Consider the following 21,288-nt stretch of genomic DNA (forward strand, 5'->3'; position numbering starts at 1 on the left):
AGGATCAAGGTGAGTTAATATTCTTGCAACTTAAATTTTAGTACAGGTGGAAGACGTACATATGACTTATGGACAGGACACAGCAGTAGTTTGTGATATAATGAACCCTGCATGGTAAGAGAAAGCACTCCCAAGAAAAGGCTTGAGCTGAGACTTGAAGGAGAAACAGGAATTTTCCTAGCAAATGAGAAAAGAAGGTAGGGGACTGAATGTATGTAAAAGCATGCAAGTATACTTGGTATGGTTGGGAAACTGCAGTAAGCTCATTATCGTTTAAACCTAAGGAGGCTTCAGTTCAAGTGCAAGGAGGACAGCAGAAGAGGTGTGGCTGGAGTAGGCAACGGGACTGGGCATGCACTTGGCCTAAGAGAGATGCCATGAGCGCCTTCCAGTGCCTTAAACTAAGGGAACCTGATAGATGTTACTGTGAAGCTAAATCGGCCCAGGTTTGACGCAACCTTGGAAATACTGAGCTTAAGGTTCCCATGGGGACCTTGGATTCCTCAAAGGAGTTTCCACCTGATCACCTAACTCTTTAGTCAAGTGTGTAATGAATCTAGGGTAATTTTTACATCATTATTAAAAACAAATACAGTGGTAGTTCCCATTACTCTTGAAGTTTCCACTGATTCCATGGGTTTGAACTTTTCTAAATTGATAGGAGCACTAAAAACCCCAACCCACCAAGTCAGCCAGGCTGACTTTTTAGACTGAACACAGTTAATGCCACATTATTGGTACAGGCTGCAGTTTAATAGATGTTATTCGACTTTTATAAGTTAGAATATATGTCAGATTCATTTTCATTTTATAAGTCAGATAAATATTCAAAAAGAAGAAAAAAATTGCATATACCAAGAGTCTATATGAAATATTGGCTATGAGGAATATTATTACAAAGATTAGAAGCAATAATTATGAAAATAAAGAGAAATGACACAGTATCATATTAAGTAGCAAATGAAGACTGTACTGACCATGGTTACAAGTACAAATTCTGCATATGAGCAAGCACACTCATATACGGAGCCTGATTCTTGGGTAAGTAGAATATTTCCTTTTCTTCTTGATATCCATTAACATTATCACTTACATGAATTTAACAAAGACTAAAGTAGAAAAAAGAAAATGTCTTCCTCAAATATCTATAAACATGCATCTATTCCACAGATCTGTATTGAATGCTATTGAGTGCCTTCTATGTTCCAGGAACTGTCTTAGGCACTGAGAATGCATAACTTAACAAAATAGAAAAGAATCCCTGCCATTATGAACACAGGCAAAAATCAAAGTAAAGTGTATGCTATGATATAACAGAGAATCATAAATGCAATAATGAAAAATAAGGAAGGATAGGAAATGTGGAGATGGCATGGGTGAGGGATGCCATTTTTTACACGTGGTGAGGGAAGGCCTAACTGATAGTTTAGCAAAGACCTGAGGGGTTAGGGAGCAGAGCCCATGAAAGGGAAATCTGGAGGAAGGCCACTCCAAGCAGACGGAACTACCGTATTTCCCCGAAAAGAAGACCGAGCCGGACCATCAGTTCTAATCCGTCTTTTGGAGCAAAAATTAATATAAGACCCAGTCTTATTTTAACATAAGACCGGGTCTTATATAAGACCTGGTAATATAATTAATATAATATAATATAATATAATATAATATAATATAATATAATATAATATAATATAATACAATACAATACAATACAATACAATACCGGGTCTTGGTTCTTTTGGCTTACTGTAAGGACTTGGCTATGAAGAGTTTTTAGGATAAGAGGGACATGATTCCTCTTTGTAGTAAAAGGTTTGCTACAGCTACGGGTACTATGTTGAGAGTAGACTGAAGAATGGCAAGGCAGAAACAAGACTGGTTAAGAGACGACTGCTTTAATCCAGGAAAGAGATAATAGCAGAATGTTAGAGGTGGAAGAGGTAAGATGTGATCAAATTCTGAATCTATCTGAAGGCAGAACTTGCTGAGGTTCAATGTGGGATGTGAAGAGATATGGAGAATGGTTCCAAAGTTTTTGGTTTGAGCAATGAGGAGGAGGGAGCTTCCATTTATTGGAACTGGAAAGATTGCAGGAGGAGGAGGACTGGGGAAGACGAGGAGCTCTCTTTCAAATTGGAGAAGCCTATTAGATATTGAAGTGAAGGTACTGAGTACGTAATTATCTGGACTGGATGTGATAATTCTGAAGTCATCAATATATGGCTAATACTTAATGCTGTGGGAGGAGATATCACCCAAGGATTGAAGGTATTTAGAAAAGAGAAAGGATCACAGAATTGAGCCCCGGGGGTACTCGAATATTTAAAGGTTGGAGAACTGAGGAGCAACCAGTCCATACGACTGAGAAGGAACAGTGAAAGAGGGCGAAAGAAATCCAGAAAAGTGTGGAGTCCTGGAAGACAGGAAAAGAAAGTGTTTTAGAGAGGAGAGAGTGTGCCATTCCGACTCTATATAAGGTGGGTGGCTGCTTTCAGGACACAATGGCCAAGTTGCATAGTTGTGACAGAGACCAGCTGAAAATATTTACTATTTGGCCCTTTAAAGAAAATGTTTGCCTACCTTTGATCTAGAAAAATGAGTGGGTGAATGAATGAGGAAAACACAGTATAATTTTTAGGCAGCATCTATTTTTAGGCAGCCTCTTGAGTTTAGTAGTCATGACGTTAAAGTGAAACCACTCAGCATGATTTTCCTCTATCATATGTAGCTGTGAGGGTGCAAGAGCAGAGGCGGGGATAGTTTAATTGAAGTGGGTATTGGGTTTTGCCAGGGGAGAATGGTGGAGCAAGAGAGGGAACTGAGACATGCAAGGAAATGATTATAAATGTTACAGGGGTTGACTTAAAAGCTGGGCAAATAAAGGAAAAGAGGGCATAAAGGGATATGAGGGAAAGAGGAAAGGTAGTAGGTCAACAGATTGGGTCAAAGAATTGTGGGACTTAGAGTATTGAAGGAATAAACAGGAAAGACAGGAGGCATGGTCAGGATGGAATGCCTGGGACTGAGATTGCAAAGGGTCACAGTTACTGGGTAATGACAAGGTCAAGAAGAGGCTCAAGTAGGAGAGAGAACACAAGGGATTTTAGAAGAGGAGGTCAAAAACTGAAAGGCAGGGTCCTGAAAGGATAATCTGTGTGGATCCTGAAACCACCCAGAATTACAACAGGTCTAAAGTTAGAGAGTTACAAGGAGCCAGTAGCAACACCATCAAGCATAGGGGGAGGTGGGGTTTCAGAGATGACTCTGTGCAAAGAAAGGTGGTGAGTACATGGCAGGATAACTAAGTGGGAGTCAAAACTGGGACTATTTAGGGAGGAGAGGAGAAGAATGATCTAGAAGTGGCAATCAGGTGTCAAGTAGTTAACTACCCTGCCTCCAGGAAAGAGAGTGATGAGATCCAGAGAAGTCAAGGCGGGAGTGGGGGCAGGGTAGGTTTCAACAAGGTGCAAATGTAATTAAATGGACAAAGGATAATCTTTTTTAAAAATGTGCTGCAACAACTGGACTCCATATGCAAAACAAAATGAACCTCAATGCATACTGTGCACCATACAAAAACTAACTAAAAATGAATCATAGTTCTAAAACTTCCAGAAGGTATAAAAATCTTTGTGGCCTTAGGTTAGGCAAAGACTTCTTAGTTACAACACCTAAAGCATGATCCATAAAGAAAAAATGATGATTTGAACCTAACAAACTATAAAATTTCTGCTCTTCAAAAATACTCTTAAAAGAATGAAAAAACAAGACACATACTTGGATAAAACACTCATAAATCATTTATTTCATAAAAAGACATATAAGAAATATGTATATTTTAAAACTTGTATAACAATATTAGGCAATAACTCAGTTTTTTTTAATGGGGAAAGATTTGAACAGACACTTCATCAAGGACCTAGGGATGGCAAATAAGCACATGACGAGATGCTCAACATTAGTCATTAGGTAAATGCAAATTAAGTCATGAGACTTTAAAAAACTGACCACACTGGGAAGGACACAGAGTAACAGGAACTCTCAGTCATTACTGCTAGGAATGCAAATTGGTACAGACATTTGGAAAACAGTTTGCCGTTTGAAGTTAAGCACACACATACTCAACAACCCGACTGCTAGATACCAACCCAAGTGAAATGGAAACTTATACTCACATAAAAACCTGTACGTGAATGTATACTGTAACTTTATTCAAGACTGTTAAAAACTGGAAACAGCTCAAATGTTCAAGTGGAGAAAGGATGGACAAAGTTGTGGCACATCCATACAATGAAACAAAGGCAACAGTAAAAAGAAACATGCAACGACATGGCTAATTCTCAAAAGCATCATACTTAGCTAAAGCTAAAGAAGCCAGCTCACAGGCGATGATAATTCCATAAATGTGAAATTCTGCAAAGGCAAACAACAGGAATAGAAAATTGATGAGTGATGGTCAGAGATTAGGAGGAGGACTGCAGAGAAGCACAAAGGAGCTGCGGAGGGGAGTGATGGACTCGTTCTGTGTGTATGTTTGTGGCTATGGTTACCCAGCTCGATACATTCACCAAACCTCATGGAACTTTATACTAAAAAAGAGTAAATTCCACTCTACATAAACTACACCTCAATAAAAAAAAAGTTAATTCATAAAGATGTAACAAAATTTTCTACCTAAAAGTAAGTAATACATGGGAAAGTAGTAGCTAACAAAAACTTAAGACTATCTGAGGATAAACAAAATGATTGAGACAATATATGTGTTGATTATTTTGTGAGCAGCAATACAAAAGAAAACACACAGCAAAATATGCAAATACAAAATGAGATTAAAATATTTTCTCGAACTGTTCAAATTACAATTCAGTATTAGGTTCTTTTGGCCCTAAGTTATGTGGAAACTGTAATTATAATTCTTTCTATACAACAAAATCTCTGTTATTAAATGACAAGCAGCCTATCTTCTCTCAAAACAGAGAGCCCCTAGAATTATCTGAATGACCCATGTCACAACAGAGAAGAGAACGTGACATCAGTATAAATGTATGGCTTAATGAGAAAACTGTTAGAATTAACTGCTTATGGAGGCAACAGATGCAAACTGCTGGTGCACTAAGTGACTGCCAAAGCCATGTATGAGGGCCTGGGGCAAGGAGATACAATGACAACATGAGCAAAACAAGAGACAGTTTGTTCAGCAAAATTTGAGAAAGATAATCCTCATTTAAAAAAAAAATCCGGAGATAACAGTACTCAGCTCATGACACTGAAGACATACGCGTATGTGATAATGCAAGTACTGGAGTACTGGCCATAGTGAATGCACTTAAGCATTGGCAGCATTTAGTTACTCCAGTGGGTATGTTCAAACCAGCGAAGGACAAATCCATATGAAAATATAACTTGAATATGTTAACGTTTGCAAAGATCTCTAGAGATTGCTAGACCACTAAAAAAGTAAAAATATGTCCAAAGAAGTTAAAAATAATTACTAAAGTTCCCTTTAGTTTTAAAAATATATACAATAAAGAAAAATTTAAAGTTATGTTTTCATGATTGGTAAATACAATTGAAAGGCATCTCATTGTTATTTTAAGGTTGAGTGTATACGAGTCTGAGATGATGAATCTTCTTCCTGCCTGAAATATTTAGCCAGTTCTTCTCTGCTAATCTATGGCCATCTCCTTTAATACTTAGCTCAATGTTGAGCTTTTGCAAAAAGTCTTCACTCCTTACATAAGTTAAAGCTTAGTACATATCATAATCTCATAAATTGATGCCATGAAAAAACTGGAGCACAGACCGCTTACAAATATTTATGATATCCATCAATATACTCTCTACCTAATATTTTACTATTTAATATGACCTCTTTCTACACATATCATGCTGCTCCATAAAGAGAGCCCACACAGAGAGTAGAATAAACTCGATCTGGTTCTAAGAGAGGGGAAAGGAGATCAGAGAAGATATCCCACAGCTCTCCCACCTTATCTTTGGCGGTATGACACTGGGGGCCTGAAACAAGCTTGGAGGGGCTGGGGAACCCGTCAGACCTGGTGAGGACCTGCGGGAACCGCTCGTTCTCCTGGTCTCTTCCTACATCCACATCTCAAACAGAAATTGTCTTTTCTCCTTTCCCCCAACCTTAACCTCTGCTTATTCCTCATCATGTATATTGTATTTTTTTCAACATATGGTATTATTTAATTAATATTTCAATTACATTACTCGGGTATAACATCCCAGAAAATAACCCCATGCCTCCTATGTAATTTCTACTTCTGATAATAAACATTTCTGGAACACATCCTTTGTTAACTAAATGATTACTATGCAATCTCTACCACACTGCCATATACTTACTTCTATACCTGTCAGTTGTTTATACCTGTCAGATAAATCAGAGTATTTAAGATTCTCTAGATGGAAAAAGACTTGGGATAGCCTTAAATGGAATACGGCTGAAAGGTGTATCTTTATCCCTCATCCCAACAGAAGCTTATAGCCTTGGCTCTACCATGTTCACATCGCACATGCTACCACTTCCTTTTACTTAAGTCTCCAAGCATCTTCCCTTGTAACAGAAAGAAGTGAGGGTGAATTCTAAAGCCTGGGTGCGTTTTCCTCAGCTTCTTTTCTCTCCAAGACTGCATTTCAAAACTCTTTCATATGCTCTGTTTGACTTTACCTTCCTTTTCTAGTCTCAACACCCAGTTCACTTTTTAAAATTTGCCCCAACAATTTATTTATTCCATAATTTAAATATTTCTAGTGTCTGAAAACATACAATTAAAGAAATCTGGAAATTCCAGAATTCCCAATATAGTAATTAATAGTTACTAAGAGAATTTGGTAACCATGTTTCTCAAAATAGATGCTCCAGACACATGGCCTAAAGTATCACAGTACTTAGAAACTAACAAGTGTACAGCCTGGTGGAAGGTGGAGCTCCATTAGCACAAAAATGTAGACTAACAAATAGCTGCTGGATGCCTGGGAGAATTGATAATTCATGTATTTAACATTCAACAAGAATATGATTCAAGGTGAACACATATTCCATATAAAAAATAATCAACACATGTCCTCAAAGATATAATCACGGCTGTGGAGGATACAAAGACTATTACAGGTTGCTCTTCCAGAAGACAGATCATTTAATTGAGCGGGGAAACTGCAAGGCTCATTAAAATTTAATTGATGCAAAACATTAAGGAACAATACAAAACACAAATTATGGCAAATGAGCAGTATGACAGACTGAATATAGTAATTAATAGTTACTAAGAGAATTTGGGTTAGGATTCTCTGGGAAAGCTTCTGAGGTGGGACAGGAACTTGGTCTTTCATTATCCAATGATTACAGTATCTGGACCAGTGGGGGAGAAAAATGTCACTCCAGATGGAGAAATGGGAATACACAAAGGCACTGAGGTGGTAACTAACTCTAGGACACTAAAGGAAAGAATTAAGAATCACATTTCAAAATAGAAGTGTAATAAAACAAATGAGGGACACCTCTAAAAATTATTCTCACTGAAGGATAACTGAAAAAGAATCAGAAGAGTTCAGAAGCATTGTAGCTGAAACAGGATATGACAAATGCAGGTAGGAATTTAAAAGTTTTCCTAAGGATAGTCTGAAGAAGGGGAAAATTATGAGTGTGTTTCTCAGAAGACAGGAAAAGGTAGTGAACATTATTTCAAGATCCATTATCACAGTCAACAGTAAGTAACTATATAGTCAAAATCCGTTCAATCCTAAAACTTCTGCAATTGCTAATAAGGACATACTGGAGATAGTGACAGAGACAATATGGCCAAGAGCAGATCTGACCATCATCACTAGCTGTGATTCCTTGAGCAAGATGCTAAACCTCCCTGAGTCCTAATGGCCTCTTCTATTAAAAATAAAAAAGTCTGCAAATCCGTTAAGAGTATCAAGTGAGATTTAACAACATACCAAAATTTGTGGGGAAATTCATACCACCAAGCGCATGCATTAGAAAGGAGGAAAACTCTCAAATCAACGATCTAAGATCTCCCCTGGAGAACTTAGAAAAAGAAGAGCAAAATAAACCAAAAACAAGCAAACGAAAAGGAATAGAGATCAGAAATCAGTTATACTGAAAATAGAAAAACAATGCCACAAAAATAAATGAAATCTTACCATCTGCAACAATATAGATGGACCTGGAGGGTATTATGCTAAGTGAAATAAGTCAGACTGAGAAGGACAAATACCATATGCTCTCACTTATATGTGGGATCTAAAGAACAGAATAAATGAGCAAACAAAACAAATAGACTCATGGATACAGAGAGCAAACTGATGGCTGCTAGATGGGAGGGGGGTTAGGGGAATGGGTGAGAAAGATGAAGGGATTAGGAAGTACAAATTGGTAGTCACAAAATAGTCACAAGGATGTGAAATACAGCATGGGGAATATAATCAATAATGTTGTAGAAACTATGTATGGTCTCAGATGGGAACTAGACTTATGGAGGGGATCACTTTAAAAATTATAATATACAAATGCCTAACCACTGCACTGTATACACCTGAAACTAACATAAAATAATACTGAATGTCAACTATTTTATATACACACACACACACACACACACACACACACACACACACACACACAGTCACAGGATATAAAGTATAGCATAGGGAGTATAGACAACGGTATTGTAATAGCCATGCACGGTGTCAGACGGGTAGTTGACTTGTTGGGGTTATCACTTTGTGAGCGGTATAAATGTCTAACCCTTATGCTTTTGTACACCTGAAACTAATTAAAAAAAAAAAAAGAAAACAGAAAAACAAAAGAGAAAAATCAACAAAACAGCTGGTTCTTTGAGAATTTTGAAGGAAATAGACAAACTTCTAGCAAATTGACAAAGAAAAGTAGAAGGCACAAATTATATCAGGAATGAAACAAGGAGTATCACTACTGACCCTGCAGACATCAAAAGGATAGTAAGAGAATACTATGAACACTATACACACAAATTTGACAACTTGGAAGGAAGGAATTACAAAACCACACACTACCACAACTCACCCCATATGAAATAATATAAATTGCCAGGCAGGTAACTATTAAGGAAATTTAAATTTAAATTTATAAATTTAAAACTCCAATAAAGAAATCTCCAGGCCTAGATGGCTTCATAGAATTCTACCAAACATTTAAAGAAGAATTAACACCAATTCTACATAATCTCTTACAGAAAACAGAAAAGGAGGGAACGCTTCCCCATTGGTTTTAGGAAGCTAATATTATTACCCACACCAAAACAGACAAAGACAAAAAAACCTCCAGACCAATATCCCGTGATCATGATAAAGAGCATCTACAAGAAAACCTACAGCTATGATGAAAGACTGAATGCTTTTCCCCAACATTAGAAACAAGGCAAGGATGTCTGCTCTCACTATTCTCATTCCAACAATGCTAGAAGTTCTAGCCAGCACAATAAGGCAGAAAGTAAAGAAAGAAAGAAAAGGCATACAAATTGGAAAAGAAATAAAACTGCCCCTATGTATAGATGACATGATTTTCTATGTAGAAAATCTCAATGACTCTACTAGGAATCCCAACTCCTAGAATAATGAATTCATGAAGGTCAAAGAACACAAGATAAACATGAAAATCAACTGTATTTTTATATATTAACAATGAATATGTGGTCAATGAAATTAAAAATACAATACCATCTACAATTGCTAAAATAAATAAAGTAGGTGTACAGTAGTCCCCCCTTATCCATGGTTTCAGTTCCCACACACAACCACGGTTTGAAAATATTAAATGGAAAATTCCAGAAATAAACAATTCATAAGTTTTAAATTGTGTGTTCTGAATAGCATTACGAACTCTCACACCATCCCGTTCCATTCATCCTCCCTAGGATGTATGTCATCCCTTTGTACAGCATCCCCACACTGTATACGCTAGCCACCTGTTATTCACTTAGCATCTCCGTTATGAGATTGACAGTAGTGCGGTAATTGTGTTCAAGTAACCCTTATTTTACTTAATAATGGCCCCAACGCTCAAGAGTAATGATGCTGGCAATTTGGACATGCCAAAGAAAAGCCATGCTTCCTTTTTAAATGAAAAGGATGTATGTATAGAAAAAAACTATAAATACATACATACATATATACATATATATACACATATATACACATATATGTATATGTGTGTGTGTGTGTGTGTATATATATATATATATATATATATATATATATATATATATATATATATATATGTATTTTAGTAACTACCCATAGTTTTAGGCATCCACTTGGGATCTTGGGATATATGCACCCAGGGATATGGAAGGGACTATTGTAAATCTAACAAAACATATGCAGGATTTGTAAGCTAAAAACTACATAATGCTAATGAAAGAAATCAAAGAAAATATAAAGAAATGGGGAGAAATACCACGTCCATAAGTTGGAACACTCAACACAGTAGAGTATTAATTCTCCCTAAATTGATATAGTTAATGTAATTCCTATCAAAATCCTAGCAAAACTCTTTGATATAGATGAGACTATTCTAAAATTTATAATGAAAGGCAAAGGAACTAAAATAGCCAAAAAAAACTTTTTTGAAAAATAAGAATAAGGTGAGAGGAATCAGTCTACTCTATTTCAAACCTTATTATATAGCTACAGGAATCAAGACTGTGTGCTAATAGAAAACCCAGAAATAGATCTGCACAAATATGCTCAACTGATTTTTTACAAAAGTGCAAAAAAGCAATTCAATAGAGGAAAGCCTTTTCAATAAATGGTGCCGGAGCATCCACAGGCCCCCAAAAAATGACCCTCAACCTAAACCTCACACCTTATACAAAAATTAACTCAAAATGGGTCATGGGCTTAAATGTAAAACATAGACTAGAAAACTTTTAGAAGAAAAAATAAGAGAAAACCTTTGGGATCTAGGGTTAGGCAAAGAATTCTTAGACTTAACACCAAAAGAAAAATCCACAGGAGGAAAAATAAATTTTAAATGGATTTTATCAAAGTTAAACATTTTTATTCTGCAAAAGAATATTAAGATGAAAAACCTTCAGACTGAGAGAAAATACTTGCAAATCACATATCAAGAAAAGGTTAATATTTAGAATATATTTTAAAAAACCATTCTGAAACCAACAATTTAAAAAATCCAATTAGAAAATTGGCAAAAGAAATGAAGACGCAGTTCACTGAAGAGAATATGCAGATGGCAAATAAGCACATGAAAAGATATTTAACATCATTAGCCATTAAGGAAACCCAAGTTAAAACCACAGTATATATCGGATTGTCTATATATAACTACATACCTACCAGAATGTCTAAATAAAAAAACAGGAACATCAAATGCTGGTGAGAATGTGGAGAGCCTGATCTCATACAATGCTGGCAGGAATGGAAAACATGCAGAAACTCGGGGAAACAGTTTAGCAGTTTCTTATAAAACTAAAGGCAACTGCCATGTAACCCAGCAACTGGACTACTGGGAGTTTAGCCTAGAGAAATGAAGACTTATGTTTTAGTTATGTTCCATTACATGTTACTGTACATGAATGTTTATAGCAGCTTTATTCAGAATAGCCCAACAATGGAAACAAGCTAGATGTCCTTCAAACAAAGTGTGGTACATCCCTACCATGGAATACTACTAGCAATTAAAAGGAACAAACTAATGACATAAGCAACAACCTGGATGAGTCACCAGAGAATTTTCCTGAGTGAAAAAAAATCCAATCCCAAAAGGTTAAGTACTGTGTGATTCCATTATATAACAGTCATGAAATGACAAAATTATAGAAATGAAAAACAGATCACTGGTTGCTGAGAGTTAAGGAAGAGGTGGGAGTGGCAAGGAAGTGGGTGTGGTTATAAAAGGGCAACCTAGGGGATGCTTATGGTGACGGAAAGTTCTCCATCTTCACAGTGTCAACGTCAGTGTCCTGGTTGTTGTCTTGTCCTATGGTTTTGCAAATGTTATTACTGAAGGAAGAGTACAGGAATCTCTATTGCATGTGAATCTACAATTATCTCAAAATAAAAAACTTTAATTAGAAAATAAGCAAAGGTTAGCCTTATTACTGTATTGCAAAATAAATACAGCAATTGACAAGAAATCCAACACCGATTAAAGAAGTGCTTTCTTCAGCCCAAGTTTAATTCTGAAGATTGCCATGAACTAAAGTGGATAAAACACATTTTCCTCACCCACACATGCACACAAACAGCAACTGCAACAAGGCCGTCGGGGTAGAAAAATGAGATTTCTCTAAATACACCACAGAGTGGAAAGAGACCTGTTTTGAGTCATGGAGAAAAATCCTTGTCTAGGCTCTATCAAAGAAACTGGTTGTATAACTTTGGACACAGCATCTAACCTCTCAGGCTACAATGTGAACTCTGCTCCTACAACCTAAACTTCCAATTCAGGAGATTGCTTAGACCAGCAGTTCTCAAACTTTTTGTCTCAGGCTCCCAAAGAGCTTTAGTTTGCATGAATCACAACCATTGATATTTATAGTATTAAAATTAAAACAGAAAAACTTAAAAAGACAAGTATACACAGGGACACATTCCATTAGCCCTCAGAAGGGTGAGGTCACTACATCATGCAGCCTCTGGAAAACTGAATGTACACTCATAAGAGAATGAGTGTGAAAAAGGCAAAAAGCAGTGTGGTATTGTTAGGAATATAATTGTGACCATACTTTGAGAACAACTGGCTTACTATCAAATGAGATAAATAGATAAAAATTATTTGAAAGGTAAAAAACACCAGACAAATCAGTCACACATATTCTTTTAATGTACAAGGGTGCCAAGGCAAAAGTAAAAGGGGGAAGGCCCTTAAATCCTAATGGAGGAAAACTTGGATAACCACACAGTTGGGTAAAATGAGGAAGCAAACCAGGACTCCAGTGAGTAAAGAGTAAGGGAAATGGGAAGTCCTAGCCACAGCAATCAAACAAGAAAAAGAAATAAAAGGCATCCAAATTGAAAAGTAAGAAGTAGGGGTGGACGGGTGGCTCAACTGGTTAGATCGTGAGCTCTGGGCAACAGGGCTGCTGGTTCATTCCCACATAGGCCAGCGAGCTGCGCCCTCTGCAACTAGAATGAAGTCAATGAGCTCTCGCTCAGCTCCCAGGTGGCCAGATGACTCAGTATGTTGGAGTGGGGGCTCTCAACCACAAGGTTGCCCGGTTCAACTCCAGCAAGGGATGGTGGGCTGCGCCCCCAGCCACAACTAACAACAGCAACTGGACCTGAAGCTGAGCTGCACCCTCCACAACTAAGATTGAAAGGACAACAACTTGACTTGGAAAAACGTCCCGGAAGTACACACGGTTCCCCAATAGAGCCCTGCTCCCCTTCCCCAATTAAAAAAAAAAAAAAAAAATCTTGAAAAAAAAGGAAAAGGAAGAAGTAAAATTGTCATTATTTGCAGATGACACCAAAAAACTATTAGAACTGACAAATGAATTCAGTAAAGTAGTACGACACAAAATTAATATTCACAAATCAGTTTCACTTTTATACACCAATAACGAATTATCAGAAAGAGAAATTAAGAAAACAATCCCATTTACAATTGCATCCAAAACTAATAATAAAATATGTAGGAATAAATTTAGCCAAGAAAGTAAAAGACCTGTTCTCAGAAAATTATAAGACATTGAAGAAAGAAACTGAAGAAGATATAAATAAATGGAAGCATATACTGTGCTCATGGATAGGAAGAATTAACAATGTTAAATGTCTATATTACTCAAAGCAATCTATAGATTCAATGCAATCCCTATCAAAATACTAATGGCATTTTTCACAGAACTAGAACAAATAATTCTAAAATTTATATGGAACCACAAAAGACCCTGAATAGCCACAGCAATCTTAAGAACAAAGTGGGAGGTATCACGCTACCAGATATCAAACTATATACTACAAAGCTAGAGTAACCAAAACAGCAATGGTACTGGCATAAAACAGATACACAGATCAATGGAATAGATTAGAGAGCCCAGATATAAACCCACGCCTAAATGGTCAATTAATCTATGACAAAGAAGGCAAAAATATACAGTGTCTTCAATAAATGGTGTTTGGGAAACTGGACAGATACATGCAAAAAAATGCAACTAGACAACATTTTTACATCATATACAAGAATAAACTCAAAATAGATTAAAGACTTAAATGTGAGACTTAAAATCCTAGAAGAAAACACAGGCAGTAAACTCTCTGACATTGCTTTCAGTAATTTTTTTCCGATATACCTCTTTGGGCATGGGAAACAAGAAAAAATAAACAAATAGGGCTTCATCAAACTAAAAAGTTTTTGTATAGCAAAGGAAACCATCAACAAAGTGAAAAGACAACCTACCAACTGGGAGAAGACATTTGCTAATGATACCTATAAGGGATTAATGATACATATAAGGGATTAATGATACATATAAGGGATTAATATCTAAAATTTATAAAGAACCCATGTGACTTAACACCAAAACAAAACAAAAACCAGTCAAATTAAAAACTGGGCAGAGGACCTGAACAGACATTTCACCAAAAAGGACATATAGATGGCCAATAGACATATGAAAAGATGCTCAACATCACTAATCATTAGAGAAATGCAAATTAAAACCACAATGAGCTATATCACCTCACACCTGTCAGAATGGCTATCATCAACAAGTCAACAAATAAGTGTTGGTGAGGATGTGGAGAAAAAGGAACCCTTGTGCACTGCTGGTGGGACTGCAAATTGGTGCAGCCACTATGGAAAACGGTGTGGAGATTCTTCAAAAAATTTAAAATAGAAGTACCTAATGACCCAGCAATCCCACTTCCGGGTATTTATCCAAAGAAATCCAAAACACTAATTTGAAAAGATATATGCACCACTGCGTTCACTGCAGTATTATTCACAATACCCAAGGTATGGAAGCAAACTAAGTGTCCATCAATAGACGAATGGATTAAAAAAAAGGTGTGGTACATTTATACAATGGAACATGATTCAGCCATAAAGAATGAAATCTTACCATTTGCAACAACATAAATGGACCTAGGGGGTATTACGCTAAGTGAAATAAGTCAGAGAAAGACAAATACCGTATGATTTCACCTATAAGTGGAATCTAAAGACCAAAATAAATGAACAAACAGAAACATACTCATAGATACAGAGAAGACACTGATGGCTGCCAGATGAGAGGGGAGGGTTAGGTTGGGTGAACAAGGATTAAGTACAAGTTGATAGTTACAAAATAGTCACAGTTGTAAAGTACAGCATAGGGAATACAGTCAATAATATTGTAATAACTATGGTATCAGGTGGGTACTAGACTTATGGGGGGATCACTCTGTAAATTATATAAATGTCTAACCACTATGCTGTACACCTAAAACGAATATGAAATAATACTGAACATCAACGGTAATTTAAAAACAAAAATTAATTTAAAAAGTGAGGGAAATGTATACAACTCTGACCACTGCTATTATATTACTCTGCCCTGTGCGTTCAAAATCATTATAAAAATAATGGACCCAAAATCATTGTTTCAGATTAACTTTTGGCAAAGACGGGGAAGCCACGCAAAAACTTCCAGCCACTCTGCATGGCGCGCTGAGGGAGCAGTGAGGGGCGCGCCCTGCGCTCCCGGTGCAAGGCAGCACCGTAACACGCCTCCCCCAGGCTGCAGCAAAAGAAACCGGAGCCCTCTTCCCTGCCAAGTTGGGATGGCCCGCCGAGAGCGCCCAAGAGGACCGGGAGTCGCGGAGGGGCGCAGGTCACTATCACCGCCTGGACCGGACGCAGCCGGGCACTCCCAGCTCTGAGCTCCTGGCTGAGGAAGTTACGTTGGGACCCTGGAAAGGCGGGGCGGGGGTCCTGGGAGTCAGGCCCTGGTGGTGGGGAGGGCGGCGGAGGGGGCGTGAGGCGTCGGCCGGACTCACCAGGTGCCGGGGCACCTCAGAGGTCAGGGTCCCGAGCCGGCGCTGAGACAAGCGGGCTGCGGTCCAGCGAAGCGGCGGATCAGCCCTGGCCCCCGAGCGGCGCGTCCCAACGGCGGAGGGAGCTAAGGGGGCCGAGGAGGGCTTAATGCGCGGGGCCGGCCTCCGCTGGCGGTCCGGGAAAGGGGAGGGGCCGAGCCTAGTGGCCTGTGACGCACGGACGCGGTGCAAGCCTCTCACAGGAGTGCCCCTCCACGTTTTATAGGGCAAGTCAATGCAGGGGGAAGGTGACTGCAGGAGACTGGGGACGTGAGAGAGACGTTGCGAAGAAATAAGGGCAGTACTCCTTAGCCAGCCTGCGGCGGCTGGCGGTAACAGCGATTGAAGACCGCGCGAGGGCCGGAAGTGGGCGGGGCATGGGGTGGAGCAAGCCTTGTTGGCGCGCAGTCTGCAGGAGCAGAGATTGCGGCCCGCGCGGGGACCGGAAGTGGGCGGGACAGGGACGGGGGCGGGGCCGACGGGGCGTGTTCGCGCTGGGCGCGGCCCCACTGAAGCGGTGGCGGAGGCTCTGGCTGCTGGCGCGAGGCTCAGATCCTGACTCTCCTGCTGGAGTCCAAGTTCGTCAGAAGCCCGCACCTTGGAGCTGGCCACGATGGGGCCGGGTTGAGCCGCCCGCCACCAAACAAGCAGCGTGGCCACGGATGGAGGGGCCGGCGGAGCTCAGCCCCGAGGCGGTGCTACGTTTCCTCTCGGAGCGCGGGGGTCGGGCCCGGCACGCTGAGCTAGTGCAGCACTTTAGGGGCGCCCTGGGCGGTGAGCCCGAGCAACGCGCCGGTGCCCGCGCCCGCTTCAAGGAGCTGGTCAACGCCGTAGCCACGGTGCGCACCGACCCTGCCGACGGCTCCAAGTACGTACATCTCAAGAGGAGGTTCTGCGAGGGCCCACTGTCCCCCGAGGCCGCGCCCCCTCGGGACCTGCCCCGCATCTCGGTGACCGCAGAGCCAGAGCCCCACGGCGGCGACCCCGAGACGCCCGATGACCCGGCCAAGAGCCGGGAGAGCGGCCTGTGCCCCGAGGCGGCGTCCATCGTGGCGCCCCCAGAGCCGGGCGATGGGGAGTCGCCCGCCGCGGCGATCGGGCCGCCAAGCCTGGCCAGAGACAGTCAGAGAGGGCCGCCTCTGAGCGGCGGGGCCCGGAGGAAGAACTCGCTGCGCGTCGCAGCTTGGGCATCGGCCCCGGAGCCCAGCGAGGACCTGGAGCCCCCGCCCCACGGCTGCGAGGAGGTGGACGGGGGCAGCTCCCCTGGGGGGGCCACCACCCCACGGTCTACTCGCCAGAATCTCCTGGACCTTGTGATGGGCAGCTCCCCGCAGCTGAAGAGGAGCGTCTGTCCTGGGGGCAGCAGCCCTGGGTTCTCCTCTGGCGGAGGACGCGGCAAAGGCGGGGGCGACTCGGATAGCGCATCTGTTGCTTCGTCGTCGGCAGAGGAGGAGAGCAGCAGTGGGAGCTCGGTGACGCTAGACCCTCTGGAGCACGCTTGGATGCTCACAGCCTCCGAGGGCAAGTGGGACAGCCTAGAAGCGTTGCTCACTTGTGAGCCTGGCCTGCTGGCTAAGCGGGACTTCATCACCGGCTTCACCTGCCTGCACTGGGCCGCCAAGCTCGGCAAGCAGGAGCTCCTGGCCATGTTGGTCAACTTCGCCAACAAACACCAGCTGCCAGTGAACATCAACGCCCGGACCAGCGGAGGCTACACCGCCCTGCACTTGGCAGCCATGCATGGGCACGTGGAGGTGGTGAAGTTGCTGGTGGGGGCCTACGATGCCGACGTGGACATCAGGGACTACAGTGGGAAAAAGGCCTCGCAGTACCTGAGTCAGAGCATCGCTGAGGAGATCAAGAACCTGGTGGGAGCCATGGATGAGGACGACGCGGAGAGCGCTACCGGCAGCGGGGGTGGGCGCTGGAGGCTGTCGAAGGTGCTCCCTTCGCACCTCATCACCTACAAATTCTCCCACATCCCGGAGGATGGAGGGGATCATCACCACCATCACCACCACCACCATCACCACCACCACTTGGCTGAGGGATGGGGTGGAGGCAAAGCAAAGGACCCAGGTCGCAAAGCCTCAGGCAGCTCTGGTGGGCGAGTAAAACCCAGACTCAACAAAATCCGCTTCCGAACCCAGATCATCCACACCACACCCTCTTTCAGAGACCGGGAGCAGCCACTGGAGGAGGGGGAGGAGGAAGAAGAAGAGGACCGGTCTCTTAAAGGCCAGTCATCCTCATTCAAATTGAGACCAAAGTCCAATGTATTTGGGTAAAAATAATTTCTTCTAGAAAATTCTAAGGTTAATTTGCCTTCTGAGATAGAATACTAGATGTAGGCAAGAAAGTGAGACCAGAAGAAATTTAGGCTAAATTTCCCATTCTTAATTGGGGGGTTGGAATGGGTGGGCAGAAATTCCCCCTAGCATTCTGGGTGAGGTGGATTTCCAAGTGATTCATCAAACCTTGCCCTAGGCTTCTTTTCCCCATGCTATCCCTCTACCCTGGAGTCCCTTTTACTAAGGACTAGAAATGTGTCTAAATTGGGGGTATAGAATTGATGGTTTGAAGGTTCATTTGATGTTACTATTACTGGATGCCATGCAAAGTAAGGAATATTGCACTTTTATGTATCTGTTTTTTAAAGTGGTTACTCTTCCAAGAGCAACAACAAATATAGTGAAACTGGTACTAGTATTTGTAAGTGAACAAAACTACGTTCTGTTCTATTTTTTTATTATTAATTGTATTTGGTTTTTAAGATACTACTGAAGAGCAGGTCAAAATTGAAATGCAGAAGCACTAATTAGAGAATGTGAATAAAAATGGGAATCCTGTTGGTATCCTATTTGTATTGTAAGTAGTGTTCAACTATTTTTTTAAAAAAGCAATTTCAGCTTTAATCACTGAACTAAAGAAATAGGCAACACTCACTAATTGAGTTTCCTCTTAACTATCTCTAAAACCACTGCACTCAGTATTAAGGTACATTACTAATAACTACAAAAATTTTTTAATTAAACGCTTTTAACAACCTATGGTACTTTTAAGTAAAATATTGCTTCTGGTACTGATTCTCACTAACTTATTTTGCTATTCTAAAAATCAAAATTTGCTGAAGTTTTTATGCTGGGGTTATATAGCAATTGGTTTTATTTGACATGATCCTATTTGATGGTGCTTAGAGTTGAATTGCCTACAGAAACTTTTTGGTTTAGATGATTAGCAAATATTGGCATAAATCTTAGTGAGTCTATGCTTCTATGAAGTAATTATTAAATCAACTTAATGACTGTCACATAAGGTACACTTTTGTTTTCCTAGTAAAACACACTCATAGTCTCTATGCTTTGTAGCAATATTTTGCAAATGTTTAAAATACTAAATTCTTTCAATTTTCTAATGTTTTCTTAAATCTATTAGAGACATACAGTGAAGTTACTGAAAACCTGGATAGTAAATCTACCTACTTAAAAATAGCACTTTATAAAGGGAAAAGAGAAGAGATGGTACTATTTGTATATTTAAATGCTGCTGGCTATTGAATTCCTTTGTGTATAAATGAAAAATACCGTTCATTAAAATTAGAGACTTACATGTTCTTAATTACATTACATTCAAATATGTTAGGGTAAGTGTTTTATAAGCATTGTAAAATTTAACTCACAAGCATATTAAATCTATGGTAACAAGATACAAAACAACTTATGGGAGACTAATTCCAGCAAGTCCTCCCTTAGTCTTTCTGGTCTCATAATTGCTAAAATAAAAGTACCTATAGCCTATAGAGATTAAGGAGTGAGTTAACTTGCAGAGTGAATGAACCAATAGATGAATTGCACAGAACTGCGGTCTTTAGTGAGGTGTTAGAGCTTTAATTTCCCAAGTCATAGAAATTGGTAACAAGTGTGTCACACTTCTCTAGATAGTAATTGAATTAGTTTAAAATATCCATATAAGATATATAAACTATTACCTATTTGTGTGCCTTTATTTTTGTTTTAGGATTATGAAAATGGGCCATGTACATTTGAGAAGCACTTTTATCCATACATATGGGTGGAAAATAATCTAATTTTGTATAAATTAAAAATAGGTTCCTTGAAGGTGAAAGCAGCTATTTGTTCTGAATCATACACATTACCTGTATCTAGTGCAGAATAAGCTATAACTTCCCATTGAGGAATCTTACCTTTCATTGACATGTAAAGCTAAAGTGAACTATACAAAGTAGACACTTCAGAATCATCTGAATATTCTATTAAACAGTATTAATCTCTTAAATGTGTGTGTTACTAATTAGTTGCACAAAATCTATAATTTGCCAAATATTTAGAGATTGAGCCAATACTTCATTTAACTTGCTTTTCACACTAAAGATTTTAACTTTTCCAATAAAATATACTTTAATTTTCAAAAATCATTCCTATGGGGAACCACTTGTAGCATTCCTTGCCATGATGTGCTTGTGTAGCATTTTCAGCTACTTAACTCTACATTCCTCTTGTTTTTCAATTTCTAAATTGAGAACATAAAGAGCAAATGATTTGTGTAATTTGATATTTGTGGAGTTATATTTACCATTAATGGAAATCATGTCAGTTACTTAGATGTTTGTTGATATAAAACTGTGTGGTTAGAAAACCCAAGTATGTCCATGTGTTTCTTATTGATACACTTGAAACTAGTGAATGTGTGGAACAATTCTCTTTACTTTTATGGTATATAAAATGCAGCTAGCTTATATAACTTGAAAATCTGGTACTATTTTGTTCATGCGTGAAGTCTTGGAGTCCAGGATTGCCTTGTCTCTTATTTTTTAAATAAGTGAAATTTTGGAAGTTTAGAATGTAAAATTTGTAGTTTGTTTTGTCAAAATAAAAGATTCACACTAGATTTTTTTCCTCCAAATTGTCTAAATCTCCATAGTCCTGTATAATTTTTACCTGTATCATGTTTTACAGTTCATACAGTGCTTTTGAATTTTCGATTTATGTGATTTCTTTCCTGTCTCTTAATGTTACTGGTCTTATAGCCATATATCCCTAATTTACAGATGAGGAAATGAAGGTTGATGGCTGTTCAGGGTCACAAAGTAAGTGGCAGTTAGTAAGATCTTAAGATTGCGGACTTTTTCACATCTTTTTTGTACTTCAAATAATGGCACCAGTGATGGAGGAATCAACTTACAGAGAAGGCAGTACCTCCACTATTACCTTAAAAAAAAAAAGT

At 39.7% G+C, this 21,288-nt stretch overlaps 2 protein-coding genes across 5 annotated transcripts in view; one reads left to right on the top strand and one right to left on the bottom strand.

The window, feature by feature from the left end:
* SEPTIN10 (septin 10) overlaps nucleotides 1–16,370 on the bottom strand; it is a 58,877-nt gene extending 42,507 nt beyond the window's left edge. Inside the window, exon 1 of one of the 4 annotated variants that reach the window (XM_074332310.2) lies at nucleotides 16,009–16,369. The gene's annotated coding sequence lies outside the window, so the exon portion shown is untranslated. Of the gene's footprint in view, nucleotides 1–16,008 lie in introns of all 4 variants that reach the window. The other 3 variants (XM_019757044.3, XM_088796048.1, XM_088796047.1) reach the window with 3 other exon arrangements.
* A 157-nt stretch (nucleotides 16,371–16,527) lies between these two features.
* SOWAHC (sosondowah ankyrin repeat domain family member C) lies at nucleotides 16,528–20,952 on the top strand. The gene has a single exon (XM_019757043.3). The coding sequence runs from the start codon at nucleotides 16,707–16,709 to the stop codon at nucleotides 18,330–18,332; it is 1,626 nt and encodes a 541-aa protein (XP_019612602.2). The 5' UTR covers nucleotides 16,528–16,706; the 3' UTR covers nucleotides 18,333–20,952.
* The last annotated feature ends 336 nt before the right edge of the window (nucleotides 20,953–21,288 follow it).

Source organism: Rhinolophus sinicus, chromosome 2, assembly GCF_057876585.1.
Source record: "Rhinolophus sinicus isolate RSI-liver-muscle chromosome 2, RSI-T2T, whole genome shotgun sequence".
NCBI lineage: Eukaryota > Metazoa > Chordata > Mammalia > Chiroptera > Rhinolophidae > Rhinolophus > Rhinolophus sinicus.

Bases quoted from the DNA above. Each gene is read 5' to 3' on its own strand.
- SOWAHC (XM_019757043.3), top strand. From the start codon at position 16,707: ATGGAGGGGCCGGCGGAGCTCAGCCCCGAGGCGGTGCTACGTTTCCTC.